A 17,465-nucleotide genomic window follows, 5' to 3' on the forward strand; every position below is an offset into this window, starting at 1 on the left:
CCTGAAAGTTGACTTTATCTGAGCATTAAACATGTTGATTCATTTAGAGGACTTTGTTGGTGCCTGATACATAACTACAATTAATATTATTCATTATTGCCATTACCATCATTAATATTTTTACTAATAAAAAGTAAAAAGGGGGCTGGGGATGTGGCTTAAGCAGTAGTGCGCTCGCCTGGCATGCATGTGGCCCGGGTTCCATCCTCAGCACCACATACAAAGATGTTGTGTCCACCGAAAACTAAAAAATAAATATTAAAAAAATTCTCTCTCTCTCCCTCTCTCTCTCTCTCTCTCTCACTCTCTCTTTAAAAAAAAAAAAAAGAAAGAAAAAAAAGTACAAAGGGCTGGGCATGGTGTGCACGCTGAAATCCCAATGACTTGGAAGGCTGAGACAGGAGGATAGCCTGGGCAACATAGTGAGACCCTTTCTCAAGGAAATAAATAAAAAATATAAAGAGCTGGGGATGTAGCTCAATGGTAAAGCACCCCTGTGTTTGATTCCCAAAACCAAAAAAAAAAAAAAGTACAAAGGCAATAAATTTGAATTTGCAGGTCAAATCTGCTAGAAAGTTTGACAAATGAGGAAATGAGAATGACATAATACTTTTTCAAAAGCATCCTAACCAAAGACCTTATTATTTTAGTAAGAAATCTGAATACATGTGAATAATACAATGCCTCAAATATTGCTCTGAAATCTAAAGGGAAAAGCAAAGTTTAAAAGAAACAGAAAGTATACTAGGTACCTGATGAACTGTCACAAAGTTGGCATGAGTTCCAGCAAAAATGTGTTTGATGTGACTATCCACAAGGTCTAAAAGAAAGTCAGAAACCCATGCTTCGAGTTGTTAGCAGTAAAAGATAAATCTGATATATAACCAAGCCAAATTAATTCATTTATGGGCAATATATACTTCCCTGAATTGCAAGTATAAATAGCATAAAAAATTAATTTTGATAAGGTTAAATATCATATATACTTTAATTACAAACTTAGCTTTCCAAGTATTTGCATAATAAATCCAGATTCATGCGCTTTAGAAAAGGTTTGATTAAATATATAAAAGTATATTGTTCTGATAAGTAATCTATCTGATAAATAATCTATAAGATAATTCCTTTGTATTAAATCTTCATTTTTAGGAAGGATTGTCAACTACTCCAGGAATTACTGCAAAAGAAGAAATGCACAAATTTGCAATAAAAGTACTAGAGGAAGCTTAGCTCTATGGGCTCCTTTGAAGGAAGCTGAATACTGTTTCCTCTTTAGTGGCATTAACAGAATGATGAATCAGTGGAACAATTCATACCATTGGCAGAAATCAGGCAGCTCATGTCAAAGTTCTCTGTTGTGGCTTCTGAATGGGTTGGGTTGCTTGTGCAACCTGGTCCATGACCAAAAGATACCACTTGACCAGTGGTATAGATATATGCAAGGGTGTGATAACTGCAAGAGAGAATACAAGACAACAAAGACCAAGGTTCTCATGGTTTTTGAGAAGGATAGTGTTTTCTAATACAAAACTCTAGAACTACCTTTACTAAGTACCTAGATTCCTTATCACAACATCAGTGTTAGAGGGCACCAGATGAAGTAGCTAAACAGATGGTGAGTATTAATTTATTCTAACATTAAAGATAAAATGTTATTGATAACTCTTTACTATGGTTTCTATCATTTGTGCTTTAAATCAAATATTTTTATTTTTGTTTTCTTAATGCACTGGGTTAGATATTTAAATACTCAAAAATGCCCTCATAATTATGTTATGCAAAAATATGAATACATATGCAAATATTCATCATATTCTACAAGCATGAGACTAATTTTGTCTTAACAACTCAAGAATACAAGCACCACAATTTTGTTATCAAGCAGCCCACCACCCCCAGTTTCTAGTAAGGTGTTCTATTAGAAGCAGACTTCTAATAATTTCTTATTAAATAAATTAAATGTCTAAGAAAAAAGTTAGTAAGTTAAACTATTTGAAAAAAGGTCAATTTTCAGGATAAAATGCTCTATAAAAAAAGCAGTCAAGCCAGACCCAGTGGCACACACCTATAACCCTGGCAACTAGGAAGGCTGAGAGAGAAGGATCATAAATTCTAGCCCACCTTGGGAAATTTAGCAAAACACTTGAGATAAAAAGAGCTAGGGATACAGCTCAGTGGTAGATCACTCCTGAGATCAATCCCTAGTACCAGGAAGGGGGAAAGTTTGGGGAAAGCAGTCCCATATTTTAGAGTTTCACAGTTTGATACTATTCTATAATCCCAGCAACTTGGAAGGCTGAGACAGGAGGATGACAAGCTCAAGGCCAGCCTCAACAAGTTAGTAAGGCCCTAAACAGTTAAGCAAGATCCTGTCTCAAAATTAAAAATTAGAAAAAAGCGTTGGGGATGTGACTCAGTGGTTAAGCACCCTTGGTTTCTATCCATAGTGCACTCCCCCCCACCCCCAAATAAAAAGATTCTATGAGTTGTTTTTAAGGAATAAAACATTACATTTTCCACCCATGCTTAAAATAAAACCAGCCTATTACCTTCCACAATCTATCTGTGAAACTAAGCCATTAATTCTTTTCACAAGTTGTGGGCCTCTTGACTTGGCAGTGGTACTGTGTCCTAGCTGTCCACGGCTGTTGTCTCCAAATGTAAACACCCGCCCATCCTGTTTTAAAAGGAGGAACCAGATAAATTTCATGTTAAAAAAAAAAAAGTAATTAAAAGCCTCTAGATTGATTATCATAGGGGAAAAGGAAAAAGGGGGATGATGGGGATTGAGATCAAATTCTTTGCATGTACTGCTAATGTCAAAATGAACCCCAATACTAAATATAATCATAATGCTCTAATAAAAAAATGAAGAAAAAAAAAGAATTTGTACGAGAACTATATGTAAAATATAATCTCTACATATATGGAAGGGGTCCTTTGTTATTTCTTTTTTTAATATTTTTTAGTAGTAGATGGACACAATATCTTTATTTTACTTACTTATTTTTATGTGGTGCTGAGGATCTATCCCAGTGCCTCATGCATGCGAAGCAAGTGCTCTACCACTGAACCACAACCCCAGACCCCTTTGTTATTTCTTACAGTGAGCATAGATAGAGTTTACAACATTAGACACACAAAATCTTTGACATGCCCTTAAAATCAAGGCACTGTGGAGATGTATTATACAGCATGGTGACTACAGTTAATACTAATTGTTAGACACTTGAAAATTGTTGAGATAGAGATCTTAATGATTCTCATTACATAAAAAGATAATTATCTAAGGTGATATACATATATATATATTAATGAGCTTGATTATGATTATCATTTCACATAAAAACATCACTTTGCACACCATACATTTACATAACTTTTGTCAATTCTATCCCAATAAAGCTGGGGAAAAGAAAAAAGTCTTTTATTATGGTTTGGATCTGAAATGTTGCCCCAAATCTCACATGTTGAAGCCTTGGTCCCCAATGAGATACTGTTCAGAGGTGAGGCCTTTGGAAGGTAAGTTGGTCTTGGGGGTTCTAATATCATCAGTGGGTGAATCCATTGATGTATTCATAATTTAATGGGCTACTGGGAGGTGATGGAAAATTAGGAGATAGGGTATAGTTGAAGGAAGAAGGTCCTTGGGGGTATGCCCTTGAAGGCTATATCTTGTCCCTGGCTCTTCTTCTCTCTTTACTTCCTTGAACAGCTTTGTTCTACCACATTGTTAGGATGGTCTTAGGCCTGAGCCTAAGCAACTCCATTTTAAAAACTCCAGTTTGAAACCTGCAGTTTCACCTCAAACAAGTTACATCCCCTCACCCTGATAAACAGAGTGAAGCCCCTGGCAGGCTGTCCTCACCTGATAAAAGGGAAAGGTGAGAAGATCAGGGTGGAGACCACCAGACCAGATGTTTCTGACCCCAGGGTAAATGATGTCACTAAGGAATCGGTGGTAGCTGATAAGGATTGAAAGGGGGTGGTCAAAAAAAAAAAAAACAACCCAAATTTAGTATAAATAATAGAGCAAATGAACAGGGATTCAGCCAGCCAAAACAAGGATGCACTGGAGCCTGATGAGGACCTGACATTCCATCACTTGTCATCATTTCCTGAGCCTCTGTGTGATCTTTACTGCTCTCAAACTCTACCGACTTGTCTGGACCTTGGTGAGAGCTGCAACTTCTCCCTAGGACCCTCTCCTCAACCGGTCATCCACTCCACAGCAGGAAAAGCCTGCCTTGGTTCTGGACCTGATAAGGTCTGAGTGAGTGTGCATCTGCTGGAGATAAAGCCTAAGGCTTCAGACTTTTGAACTTAGCACACAGAGGAAATGTCTGTCATTAGCCTGTCATGATTAAGTGTGTTTTGCAGTGCTTAGAATTGATCTAGAATTGTTTGCTGTGAATTAATTAATCTAGAATTGTTTACTGTGAATTGATCATGTCTATTGCAGTGCCTAGCATTAAGGATCATCGTTTTCTTTATTAAGAACCTATAGAGTGAACTGTATTGAGTAATTTGAGTGAATAAAGCATTGAAAGGTGCAGAAGCACTCAGACATTCTTTATTTCTCCCCTCGAATCCATAAGTCGCAATTTTGTCCCCTTGCAACACAAATGCTCTGTGCTGTGATGTCTTGCCTTACCACAGGCCCAGAAACAACAGAGCCAAGAAAGCATGGTCTAAAAACCTCTGAAACTGTGAGCCAAAATAAACTTTTCTTCCTTTTTTTCCAATACTAGGATCAAATACAGGTCCTTGAGCATGCTAGGTAACTACTCTACCAGTAAGCTTTATCCTCAGCCTTAAATCATTCTTTCTTAAGTTGATTTTCTTAGGCAGTTTGTCACGACAATGGAAAGCAATTAATAAATATCTGTTGAATGAATGGATGGACAAATTAATTGGCTCAAGAGTAACACCAACATTTAAGCACAGTATTGCTTTATCTCACCATTTTTAAAATATTATTTTCAAAAGATGATTTTATGATTAAAAACAACTCCAGCTTTCTCTGTCAACTAAGAATAATATAATTCATTGGGAGCCTAATTAGAATAAGATATATTCCATGCTTGTATAAGTATATCAAAATAAATTCTACTGTCACATATAATTAAAAAGAATGAATGAGGAAAAAAGAATAACACAATTCAAACAATTAACAGTTTCCTAATTTAAGACATGCTTTTAAAACAGGAAATACTGGGCTGGGGTTGTGGCTCAGTGGTAGAGTGCTTGCCTAGCATGTGCAAGGCTCTGGTTCGATCCTCAGCACTACATAAAAAGTAAATAAATAAAATAAAGGTATTGTGTTTAACTACAACTAAAAAATAAATATTAAAAAACCCCACAAAAACAGAAAATTCAAATTTCTTGGCAGGCTAGAAATGTAGCTTAGAGGTATAGTTCGTGCCTAGTAGTATGTAAGAAGTTCTTGGTTTGAGTCTCAGGACTTGTAAGACATAAAGTAAAAAATCATTTGGAGTATACAGTTTTGTTTTATTTGGTTTGGTTTGGTTTGATACAGTACTAAGGCTTGAACACAGGGTGCTTTACCGCTGAGTCACATCCCTATTCCTTTTTACTTTTTAAGGTTGGCTTTGAACTTGTGATCCTCCTACCTCAGCCTCCCAAGCCGCTAGGTGCAGTATACAGTTTTTAAATAAGCATTTCAAGTATACAAATGGTTTTCAAGTTTATTCCTTGCGGCTCCAGGAAGAATACACTCACTGGAATACATTCCATGGCCAGAACAAGAAGTAGAGAAAAAAAATTCATGATAATGGGTCATAATTGTGCCAAGCAAGAAACTGAACAAAGTCTATAAAGTGAACTATTGAGAATTATAAAAATTACTTGGTAGCTTCCATAACAATTGTTATCTGTAGTACTATACTGTTGCTGGGTGCAGTGCAGCACTACTATTATCCTAGCAGCTTTGGAGGCTGTGTCAGGGGGACCTCAAGTTCAAAGCTACACTCAGTAACTTAGCAACACCCCATCTCAAAATTTAAAAAAAAAAAAAGGACTGAGGTTGTGTCTCAGTGGTAACGTGCTTGCCTAGCATACGTGAGGCACTGGGTTCCAGTCTCAGCACCACATAAAATAAATAAAATAAAGGTCCATCAATAACTAAAAAATATTTTTAAAAAAATTAAAAATTTTTTTTTTTTTTTTTGGTACCAGGGCTTGAACTCAGGGATGCTTAACTACTGAGCCACACCCCCATTCCTTTTTTTGTATTGTATTTAGAGAGAAGGGTCTCACTGAGTTGCTTAGAGCCTTGCTGATTTGCTAAGGCTGGCTTTGAATTTGCGATCCTCCTGCCTCAGCCTCCCAACCTGCTGGGATTACAGGTGTGCACCACCATGCCCAGCTAAAATTAAAAAAAAAAAAAAAAAAAAATTTCTAGGTACTATACTTAATAAAAAAAAATTAAAAAATTGGTTATGTGGTTAAGCCCCTCTCTGGGTTTAATCACTGGTAAGCCAAAAAAAAAAAAAAAGAGAGAGAGAAAGAGGGGGCGCACTGGGATTGTGGCTCAGTATAAGAGCGTTCACCTTGCACATGTAAGGCCCTGGGTTTGAGTCTCAGCACCACATAAAAATAAATAAATAAATAAAGGTATTGTGTCTAACTACAACTAAAAAATAAATATTAAAAAATAAAAAAAGGAAATATACTGTCAATGAATAATTGCTGAAAAGATTAGTTCCTACATTACTCTAACTTAGTAGGTATCTGAACATATTTTCTTCCTTTTTTAAAATTTTTTAATATTTATTTTTTAGTTTTTAGTGGACACAACATCTTTATTTTATTTTTATGTGGTGCTGAAGATCGAACCCAGCTCCTCGCGCATGCCAGGTGAGCGTGCTACCACTTGAGCCACATCCCCAGTCCTGAACATATTTTCTAATACTGAAATTAGCTTTTATTATAGGATCTTGAAAATATGATTTATATTTGCTTCACTTCTCCTTTTGAGATATCTATATATTGAGTAGATATGTCTAGATATTGATATACACATCATGCTATAGTTTGAACATTTATGTCTCAAAATTTATATGCTAAAATCCTACCCCCAACATGGTGGTATTAGGAGGCAGGGTCTTTGGTAGATGATTAAGTCATGAGGACAGAACTAGCATGAATAAGATTAGTGCTTGGGGCTGGGGATGTGGCTCAAGCGGTAGCTCGCTCGCCTGGCATGCGTGCGGCCCGGGTTCGATCCTCAGCACCACATACAAATAAAGATGTTGTGTCCAAAAACTAGAAAAATAAAACATTAAAAAGATTAGTGCTCTTATAAAAGAGGACCCAAGAGAGATCTTTCACCCCTTCCACTATGTAAGGACATTGCAAAAGTTTTCTCATTTATGAGCCAGAAAGTTTGTCTTCTATAGACATGAATCTACTAGCACCTTGATCTTGGACTTCCCAACTTCCAGAACCATGGGAAATAGATTTCTATAGTTTTTAAGCCACCCAGTCTATGGTATACTGTTATAGTGGCCTAGACATCTTGCTTGCAAGATTACTCAGCAGATGTTAATCTTTCTCTGGGATTTATAAAATTTGCAACACATTTTGGATTACCTGAGTAAGCACTGCAGTGTGCTCATCACCACAACTGATATAAATTACACCTAGATTCTTCAGTGCACCAATTGAACGGGGCTTGTAGCTTTGCTCTGTTGAAAGAAAGCAGAATTTTTAGAGTTTGAGAAACAGATTCAGAATTTCATGAGTTTTTATATTTGTATTCCTAGTAATATCTTTCATGTTATCTTACAATTCATTAACATAATTTTTAAAGTGCATAACCAAGGGCATAAAACAGAAAGAAAACTATTTTGTTTTGATTTTATTAGTACTGGGAACTGAGCCCAGGAGTGCTTAACCACTGAATCACATCTCCAACCCTTTTTATTTTTTTATTTTGAGACAGGGTCTTGCTAAATTATTGAGGACCTCGCTAAGTTGCTAAGGCTGGCTTTGAACTTTCAATCCTCCTGCCTCAGCCTCCTGAGTCACTGGGATTAAAGGTGTGCGCCACCATGCCTAGTGAAAACTATTATGGAAAAAAAATGGAGCTGTCCTTTAGCATTTATTCAGAAACTATTTATTCTTATGAAATGCCTGAAACTATTGACTTAGAAAGCTAAGCTTTAAGACTCATTTCTAATAATACTGTTAACATATTGTATTCATTTCTGCCATATTGTAAATGGTCTGCAAATAGGTAATAATAATTGAGACGAGAAGAGAAACTACATCATTAAGGGTGTTAAATAAAATGAGATGTAAATGCTCAGCACAGTACTAACACATAATAGGTGTTAAGTATATATATGCCAAATGCAAAGAATTGAACAGGGAGGACAGGGTTCCTGGAGCAGACTTCTTGGTGAGTTTTGTTTTTACCATTTAGAAGAGTTTTGTCTAGAAGGACTGGTTATTTCCCCTAACGTTAGTAGTCTACTAAGCCAGTGGTTTCCAAATTGTGCTGCACATTGTAATCCCCTGGGAGATCTTTAACAATGATTGAAGCTTGGCTCTCACCCCAAGACATTCTGATTTCATAGGTATGGAGTTTAACCAGGGCATCAAGATTATTAAAGGGATCCTGTGGTGACAGAATAATGGCCTTGCAAAGAAAAATGGTCTCTTGCTTTCTAATCCCAGAGCCTTGGATCTGTCAGGGGAGTTAAGGAAGTAGAGAGAATTAAAATGCTCATTAGTTGACCTTAAAATAGGGAGATCAGAACCAGCCGATCCCAGAGACTCAGGAGGCTGAGGCAGGAGGAGTATAAGTTTAAAGCCAGCCTTAGCAACTTAGCGAGGCCCTAAGCAACTCAGTAAGACCCTGTCTCAAAAGAGTTGGGGACGTGGCTCAGTGGTTAAGAGCCTCTGGGTTCAATCCCAAGTACCAAAAAAAATAAAAGAAGCAGGCGGGGAGATTAGCTTGAATGATCCAGGTAGACCCAGTGGTATCACCAGGGTCCTTTGAAGAAGAGGGAGAAAGAAGAGTCAATATCAAAATAATGTGATTTAAGAAAAACTTCATCAGCCACCACTAGCTCTGAAGGGGAAAGAGGGCTGTTAATGTCAGAGCAATTAACACAAGGGGGACCCAGAAGCAGGAAAAGGTGAGGAATGGGGATCCACCTCCTGCCTCCACGAGGGAAGGCAGCCCTGCGGATGCCTTGACTTTAGCCCAGTGAGTCCAAATGTCAGACTTCTGATCTCTGGAACTGTAAGACGATAATTACAAGGGCTGGGGTTGCAGCTCAGCAATAGAGCACTTGCCTAGTACACAGAAGGCTCTGAGTTCTATCCCTATCACTGCAAAAGAAAAAAAAAAAACAAAAAACAAAAACAAAACAACAACAACAACAAAAATAATAACTTTGTGTTGTTTTAAGCACTAAGTTTGTGGAAATAGGAAATAAAATAGCTCTCCAGGTGATCGCATGTGTCACAGTTTGGGAACCCCTGTTTCAGCCTTGGAAACTGCCCCTGCCCTTTGCCCAGCTTGCACCAAGACTTTCCTCACCTGGGACACTTTTCCCACTAAGGGCCAGCTGCCCTGCATTGTTGTTTCCCCAGCCAAATGAAGTCCCACAGAGGGACAGGGCAAAGCTGTGAGCTCCTCCTGCAGCCACCTGAGCCAGCGGGATGCCCTCCAGGGACTTCACCCTCTGCGGACTGGCTTGGGAGGGGAACTCGTTTCCCAAGCCCAGCTGCCCATGGCTGTTCTTTCCCCATGAAAACACTTGGCCATCTGAAAAAATAAAGAAAACAAATTCAGAGTTGCACACACTGGAATACCAAATTCAAGTAGAACCTACTTAATCCTGCAAATCCCTCACCCCCCTCCCACTTCATTGAGGTGTAACTGACAAAACTCCATGCATTTAAGGTGTTCAACATTATATTTTAATTTACATACATATTGGGAAAAGAATGCCATGATCATCTAATACATTAATTACTTTACATAGTTACTTTTTCTGTTTGATGAGAACATGTGTTCTCCATGCTAGGGCTGGAGCTCAATAGTAGAGATTGAACCTGGGACCTTGTGCATGCTAGGCAAGCACTCTGCCCCTGAGCTTTATTCCTAGCCCTGGCGTAAGGATTATTTGAGCTGCACCTGAGAATCAACAGAGGCAGGAAGAGTTCTCCGCCCTCCCCTGATCTGCAAAAGAGCAGGGTATAAATTTCTCTTGTGAAGCTGTCTGCTTTTCCCACCGTGGGGAGAGGACAGAAGATGGAGAGTTGACATGGAGATGAATCTGTACCAAAAAAAAAAAAATTACTAAAATAGCCCTTATCTTCCATTAGTCTCCCCATATGTTTTTTAGTCACTTTCTCCCAACTTATTTTCCCTTGAAGCCCAAACTCCTTTTCTTTTGTTAAAGTTGTATATGGGTCCCACTTCTTTTTAGTTTCATTTCTGTTTCTGTGAACTCCTGTGTACAAAAAGATTAATAAAAATTGGATGCCCTTCCTTTGTTAATCTGTCTTCTGTTCATTTAATTCAAAGCCTCCCAAACACTAAACATAGGAGGGTAGGGGAGAAGATTTTCCTCCCCAATATTCTTTAAGAAACTTGGATTGAGGATGAACAGTGTGGGAGAGGTTAGTAGGAAAATGTGGAGGTCATAATTTTGACATTTTGACTTTTCTTTCTTTGATCTAGGCTAAAAAAAACCCAAAACACAAAAAAACAAATAGCCCCTTGTCTTGGTTTACCAGTGCAGACAAGCCATTCAGCATAAAGAGCCAAGGGCTGGAAATAAAACTACTACTAAGTTCTAAGGGAGTTGGCCAGTCAGATATGAGCTGGGATGACCTCTTATGAGAAGATAAGAACAAGGCACTATTTAAAGCACAGTTAGAACAAAGAAACTTGAAACAACAACAATAACAACAACAAAACAACATGAAGAACAACATATCTAATGAAATCTAGAAAGTTAAAAACTTTTAAATGTGCTAAAATGAACCCCAATCCATTCAACATCAACAGTTATCATTCTGAAAACTACTTCCAAATGACATTCAAGAGTTCCAAAATGTGATTTTTACCTTTTGATAATGCCAGGGAGTGGTAGTGTCCACAGGAAACTTGTATTATTTTTATGTCAGCTAGAGCATTTATTTTCCTATAATAAAAATAATACAAAATCTACTATAAATCCTTATTTAGGTATGGTGAATTGCCAGGTAAATTACAGATCTACAGGTATATAGGACATTGTTGTAGGAAAAAAAATTATTTTCTCTCTCTCTCTCTCTCTCTTTTTGGTATCAATGATTAAACCCAGAGGGGCTTAACCACTGAGCCACACCCCTAGCCCATTCATATACACCACTAATTAGATCATAGGCATTTGATTACCTTAAAAGAGTCACAGTTACTCCTGCTGTTTACCTGCACTTCACTGAATTTCTTCACTGTGACTTTCAGAGCACTATGCAGAAATCACATCATATCAAACTGTTTTTCACATGACATCAACATTTACAAAAATACAGGACAGAATCCAAAACAGTATATAATGCAAACACTACTTGTATTGGACTTTAAGGCAATACACAATATAATTTTTTAAAATTATTTACTTATTGGCCTAAAAGAAAAACAAGCTTCTTCAAAACATAGAGCACAGGCTTTAGAATTTCTAGATCATGTCTTCATCTTATAAGTTCTGAGAGATCTCTGGGTTGAATCATGCAAAACTGTCACATTTGTAGATCAGAAAGAAATAACCATCAGCAATTTCATGGTTGAACCTAAAGGAACTCAGAGAGGTCAACAGTTATCAGGTTATAGAAGCAGACTCATATCCTAGCCTTTTCATTTTAAGTTTGATCTAAAGCAGCATCTGTACACATTTTGGATTTGGCTTCGAAGCTTTTTCATACATAGTGAACTATACCCTAACTCCCTATTTATTCTTATGGAATGCCTGAAACTATTGACTTAGAAAGCTAAGCTTTAAGACTCACTTCTAATAATACTGTTATCATATTGTATTCATTTCTGCCATATTGTAAGTGATCTGCAAATAGGTAATAATATTTGAGATGAGAAGAGAAGCTACATCACACCATAACCTACTTCTGTAACAAGTAGCCTAATCTCAGTCAGAGAAACTGTTTTAAGAACACAGATGCAGGCTGTCTCCACCTCTCTTTCAGTTTCCGTATGTCCTTTCTTTTCTCTGGCTACAACTATAACATGCCCGTATGGTTGGGTAAAATAACCACTTTGGGTCCAGACTGCTGCCCAATTCTAAAATCATAAATAAAGCCAGTTTAGATCTGCAAAACCAGATTTGCTGTCATTTTCTTTTAGCAGGTCGGTTTTCATTTTCTCAAATCACATGATCTCTCATATATGACTAGAGGAGGTAACAAAAGGTAACTTCCTGAAATTAAAACTGGCATTTAAAAAATTTCCCCAAGTGTGTAATTCATGAATACAAAATTCAGAGCTAACTTTTTGTCATAATACTTGCTCTGGGAAGCTGTTTGTGAGGAAATGTGATATTTCTCACCATTTACTAAGTAAAGTAATAGAACCAATTGGTTTATGACAAGAGGAAAGATGGCACTGGGAGGAAACTACTCCTCTTCCAACTTATTTTCAAGTGCTTTCAAATTAACATAACAGATAGATTAACAGGAGAAAAGACAAAATGTATTTATGTGTGCTTATTATTGTAGAGTAGCCTGAGGGTGTGTGTGTGTGTGTGTGTGTTCAATGGGAGAGTATTAGAGTTTCTCTGGGGCTTTTTGATGGTAATGGTAATGACTGAATCTGCAGGAAACAACTACAGAAGGCAGTTCATGGCAATTTTATTTGGGAGAGCCTCCACTTTAGCCAGATAAAGGATGTTCAGATAAGATTCTTTCTGCATCTTCTGAAGTCCAAATGGTTTTACTTTGAAATAATCTTGGGGCTGGGAATGTAGCTCAGTGGTAGAGCATTTGCCTAGCATGAGTGAGGCACTGGGTTTTCAATCTATAGCACTGCCAAAGAGGGAAAAAATTAAATAATCCTTATACTCTGGGTGTCCACATGGGTCCCCACAGTTACATTCCAACAGATAAGGTTAAAGATCAGTGGGTCACATTCCAATTCACTCTGCCCTTTTCCTTCATGGGACTTTAAATTTAGTGTCATACATTTTTTTTTCCTGTCTTCTTCCCTCACCATACTATAATCCTTGAGGTTAGGTCTGTGTTCCTCACAGTTCTCTTTGTGTCCTGGCATCTTGTATGGTCCCTGATACACGGTACTCAAAATTACTGAACAAATAAAAGAATGAATTGAAATACTTACGTAGGTATAAAGTTTATTTCCTTAATTTCTCCAATCCCCAACTGCCCTTCAGAACCAGCTCCCCATGCAAAGACTCTTCCTCTGTGGCAGACAGCGAGAGAGTGCTCCTTCCCGCAGCTCACCAGAGCAACACGTAGAGTTGCCAATGCCTGAATTAGTTCTTTAATACAAAATAACCCCCCACAAGATTATTAATTAACAAGTATGAAATAAAACTTTCCTTCAAAAAGTAGTATTACTTAGATTCTTTGTCTCATTCAATAGTCTCATGGGTTTTTGTTTGTTTTAAATGGGGCTTTGCTAAGTTGTTAAGGTTGGCCTTAAACTTGTGATCCTCCTGCCTCAGCCTTCCAAGTCACTAGGATTACAGTCATGTGCTACCATGCCTGGCTCCAACAGTCTTTTAAATAAAAACCTACAGCCCATGCTACAAGGAAATAAATTCAATGTGTATTACATCACTTCATGGGAAAATAATAGACTGGGACACCATCTGGCTGAGATACTGCAATGCCTTGGGTTCCTATGTAAGCAAACTGAAACCCAACTCAGTGATGGTCACAGCCTAGAAAAATGAAACTTAAGCTTAACCAATCAGAAACTGCCAGATGACCTCTAAGGACTTTAATCAAGTTTTCTGTCTTGCTTCCTCAAATACCTTATAATTATGTTTCCATCTTGAATCCCTTCAAATCCCCCTCAGTGAAATCTAATAGCCTAAGGTCTGATGCTGCCCAATTCATGAATTACTAAATATTCAAATAAACTCTTTAAAATTTTAATGTTCTTAAGTTTATCTTTTAACAGCAGATAAAAGGGTGAGCACTATGGTGGGCAAGGCCCATAGGAACTATGATCTTTAATCGAATGTTTCATTCCCCCTTCCCCCTACTATGAATCAGCATCTGCTCATCAGAGAAAACATTTGGTTCTTGGTTTTTTTTGTTTTTTTTTTTGGAATTGACTTATTTCACTTAGGCATGAGCCTGAACTATTATGCAGCAATTTAACATATATTTTCACTTGGGCATGGTGGTGCACATTTGTAATCCCAGCAACTCAGGAAGCTGAGACAGGAGATTAAAGTCCCATGCCATCCTCAATAATTTAGCCAGACCCTGAGCTACTTAGGGAGTCCCTGTCTCAAAATAAAATAAATCCTGTGTGATGGGACACACCTGTAATCCCAGTGGCTCAGGAGACTAGGCATGATCTCAAATTCAAAGCCAGCCTCAGCAATTTGGCAAGGCCCTGTCTCAAAATAAAAATATAAAAAGGGCTGAGGATGTTGCTCAGTGGTAAAGTGACCCTGGGTTTAATCCCCAGTCCCAAGAATAAAATATTTTCAAAAATACATTTTAAAGGGTAATATATTCATGACATTTGTGAAAGACACAATTTACAGAATTGTAAATACTACGTATACAAAACTGTATAATGACTTGACTTTTGTAAAAGTTAAATACATACACACAAAAATGGGCAAGGAGGAAAAGGCAACAAATGTTAGGAGTTATCTTTGGGTGTTGGGGTTACAGGTGATTTCCCGGCCCCCATAATTCCATACAATCAGTAATGGTGAAAATGCTGTTCTAATAGCCAGAACTTGTCTCAAAAACAAACAAACAAGTTGGAGATGTGGCTCAGTGGTTAAGTGACCCTGGGTTCAATCCCTGGTACAAAAAAAAAAAAAAAAAAAAACAAGAACGAAAAAAGCTATTCTATGGTTTAAATTTTCAAAATAAAAGCTCTCCCGTGGTATTTCCGAGCTGATTAATAAACTGATTCCTCCAGCTCCATCCAGGTCTGGAAAGTCAAGGGAGGGACCCATCTCTGTCCAGAGATGCGGGGTCCAGGTCAGTTCTGCTGTTTGGCAGGAAACAGGAACTGGAAACCGAAACAAATCAGAAGCGCTCGGGGAAATGAAACTGACCTATTGCGCTCCGGAGGCGGGAAGCGCAGTTTGGGCATCTAGGTGGCCCTGCGGACCCGAGGTGCAGCATACCCTCCTGCCCCGCGCGCAGGGCCCCTCCCTGCGCCCGGGGGCTTACCTGGCCGCTCCCGGCGAGGCACGCCCCTCTGGCCCAGCTGCCCCTGGCTGTTGTCCCCGAATGAGTGGACCTTATGGTCGTTCAGCAGTAGTAGCGAGTGGCGCTCTCCGCTAGCCGCCTGCAGGAGCTGGTCGCCTCTGGCGCCCCTGGGACCCCGTGCCAGCCCGCGCTTTCGCCCCTGGGAGCTAGCGCCCCAGCTGAAGTACATCCTGCGATCCCTGACCGCCGGCTCCACTCTCAAATGCTGGTGATGGGTGTGAGCTGATTTCTCAGAAATCGAAAGTATGGATGACAGTCCAGCTCCCGCTCTGGGCTCACACCGCCTTCCAACTCCCTTCGCCCCAGTAGCGCTACCCTGTCTCCTACGTCATCCTGCCACCTCCCTGCCCGAGGTCTAGGTGCTGAAGAACCCGGAGGACTCTCCAGGAAAAACATTTACATCCCTAATTAAACCATTTATGAGCTGTGCCATTGTGGGCAAATTATCTAATGATTCTGTGCCTCAGCTCCCTTATTGTCTGTGACTTGTGACACTAATACAGCAAATTTACCATGTTTTAGGATAAATCAAGAGATGATATATATAGTGTTGGAATAATGATTAGTGGAATAATAATAGCATCTGAGTGCCTACTCTCTTCCAGATATTGGTTTTACATCAGAACTGCAATAATGAAAGAAAAGACCTCCATAATATGTTCTGAGGGAAAAAGAGCATAAACAGATAAGTTTATAGTATAAAATCAAGTGGCAAGATAAAGAAATATAAGGAAGGAAAGAGAGGATGGAGAAAGAAGGAATTAGATGTTTTTGTGTTGTTTTGTTTTTGTTTGTTTCTTTGTTAGTACCGAGGATTGAACCTTGGGGTGCTTTACCCCTGAGCTCAGCCCTTTTTCTTTTCTTTTTTCTTGGTACCAGGGATTGACCTCAAGACCACTTGACCACTGAGCCACATCCCCAGCCCTATTTTGTATTTTTTTAGAGAGAGGGTCTCACTGAGCTGCTTAGTGCCTCACCATTGCTGAGGGTGGCTTTGATCTCGTGATCCATCTGTCTCAGCCTCCCAAGTCATTGGGATTAGAGGCGTGTGCCAGCATAGCCGGCCTTTATTTTCTTTTTTGAGACAGGGACTCCCTAAGTTGCTGAGGCTGACCTGGAACTTGCCATCCTTCTGCCTCAGCTTCCCAGTGGTTGGCATTACGGTGTGTGCCGCCTGCCTTGCAGGAATTAGCATTTTTGAGAAGATACCAGAGGCGCCCTCTCTGGTGAAGGGACATTTGAGCAAGAGCTGAAGGGACATATCCAAATGAAGAAGATAGGGAGAAGCCGTTGAAAGATTTTGAACAGAGAGGCACCGGGATCAGCTTTAGTTTTATAAGAGCTATTCTGTCTGTTCTGTAGAGAACCACAAGACAGAAAGCCAGATAGCAGAGGCCACTGTGCAAGTGCAGGTCAAATGTGATATCCTAGAGTAGAGGAGAGAAATTAGCAGATTCAAGATGTATTTTGAAAGGTAGACTCCCAAGATTTGCTGGTGGATTATAAATGGGAGGGAAGAATGAAAAGGATGAGGTGTTACTCCAAGGTTGGCCTGAGCAATCTACTGGGATAGGAAGTCTAGTGGGAAGTAAAGATTTGGGACTATGTGGGCCTGGGGTTGTAGCCCAGTGGTACAGTGCTTGCCTAGCATGTGTGAAGCCCTGGGTTTGATCCTTAGGACTGCATAAAAATAATAAATAAATAAAATGCAGGTATTGTGTCCATCTACAACTAAATAAAATAAAATAAAATAAATAATAATAATAATAAAAAGAGATTTGGAGCCAGGCGAGGTGGTGCACACCTGTGATCCCAATGGCTTGGGAGGCTGAGGCAGGAGAGGAGGATTGTGAGTTCAAAGCCAGCTTCAGCAACTTATCCAGGAGCAAAGCAATTCAGTGAGACCCTGTCTCTAAATAAAATACAAAATAGAGCTGGAAATATGGCTCAGTGGTTGAGAGCCTCTGAGATCAATCCCTGGAACCCCCCATCTCCCCCAA

At 39.0% G+C, this 17,465-nt stretch overlaps 1 protein-coding gene across 5 annotated transcripts in view; it reads right to left on the reverse strand.

Annotated features, from left to right (window-relative positions):
* The window catches only part of Herc6 (HECT and RLD domain containing E3 ubiquitin protein ligase family member 6), a 54,180-nt gene extending 38,443 nt beyond the window's left edge, over positions 1–15,737 (reverse strand). For all 5 annotated transcript variants that reach the window (XR_013092125.2, XM_076864006.2, XM_076864005.2 and 2 more), the window contains exons 1-8: positions 15,427–15,737; positions 13,376–13,535; positions 11,113–11,189; positions 9,575–9,802; positions 7,615–7,709; positions 2,550–2,677; positions 1,317–1,453; positions 753–820 (exon numbers count right to left, since the gene is read on the reverse strand). Coding sequence is in view for 4 of the 5 variants with exons in the window: in XM_076864006.2 (XP_076720121.2) it covers positions 753–820; positions 1,317–1,453; positions 2,550–2,677; positions 7,615–7,709; positions 9,575–9,802; positions 11,113–11,189; positions 13,376–13,535; positions 15,427–15,634 (1,101 nt within the window). In the remaining variant the exon portion in view is untranslated. The remainder of the gene's footprint in view (positions 1–752; positions 821–1,316; positions 1,454–2,549; positions 2,678–7,614; positions 7,710–9,574; positions 9,803–11,112; positions 11,190–13,375; positions 13,536–15,426) is intronic.
* Positions 15,738–17,465: the final 1,728 nt, after the last annotated feature.

The sequence above is a fragment of the Callospermophilus lateralis genome, chromosome 8, assembly GCF_048772815.1.
Source record: "Callospermophilus lateralis isolate mCalLat2 chromosome 8, mCalLat2.hap1, whole genome shotgun sequence".
Taxonomy (NCBI): Eukaryota; Metazoa; Chordata; class Mammalia; order Rodentia; family Sciuridae; genus Callospermophilus; species Callospermophilus lateralis.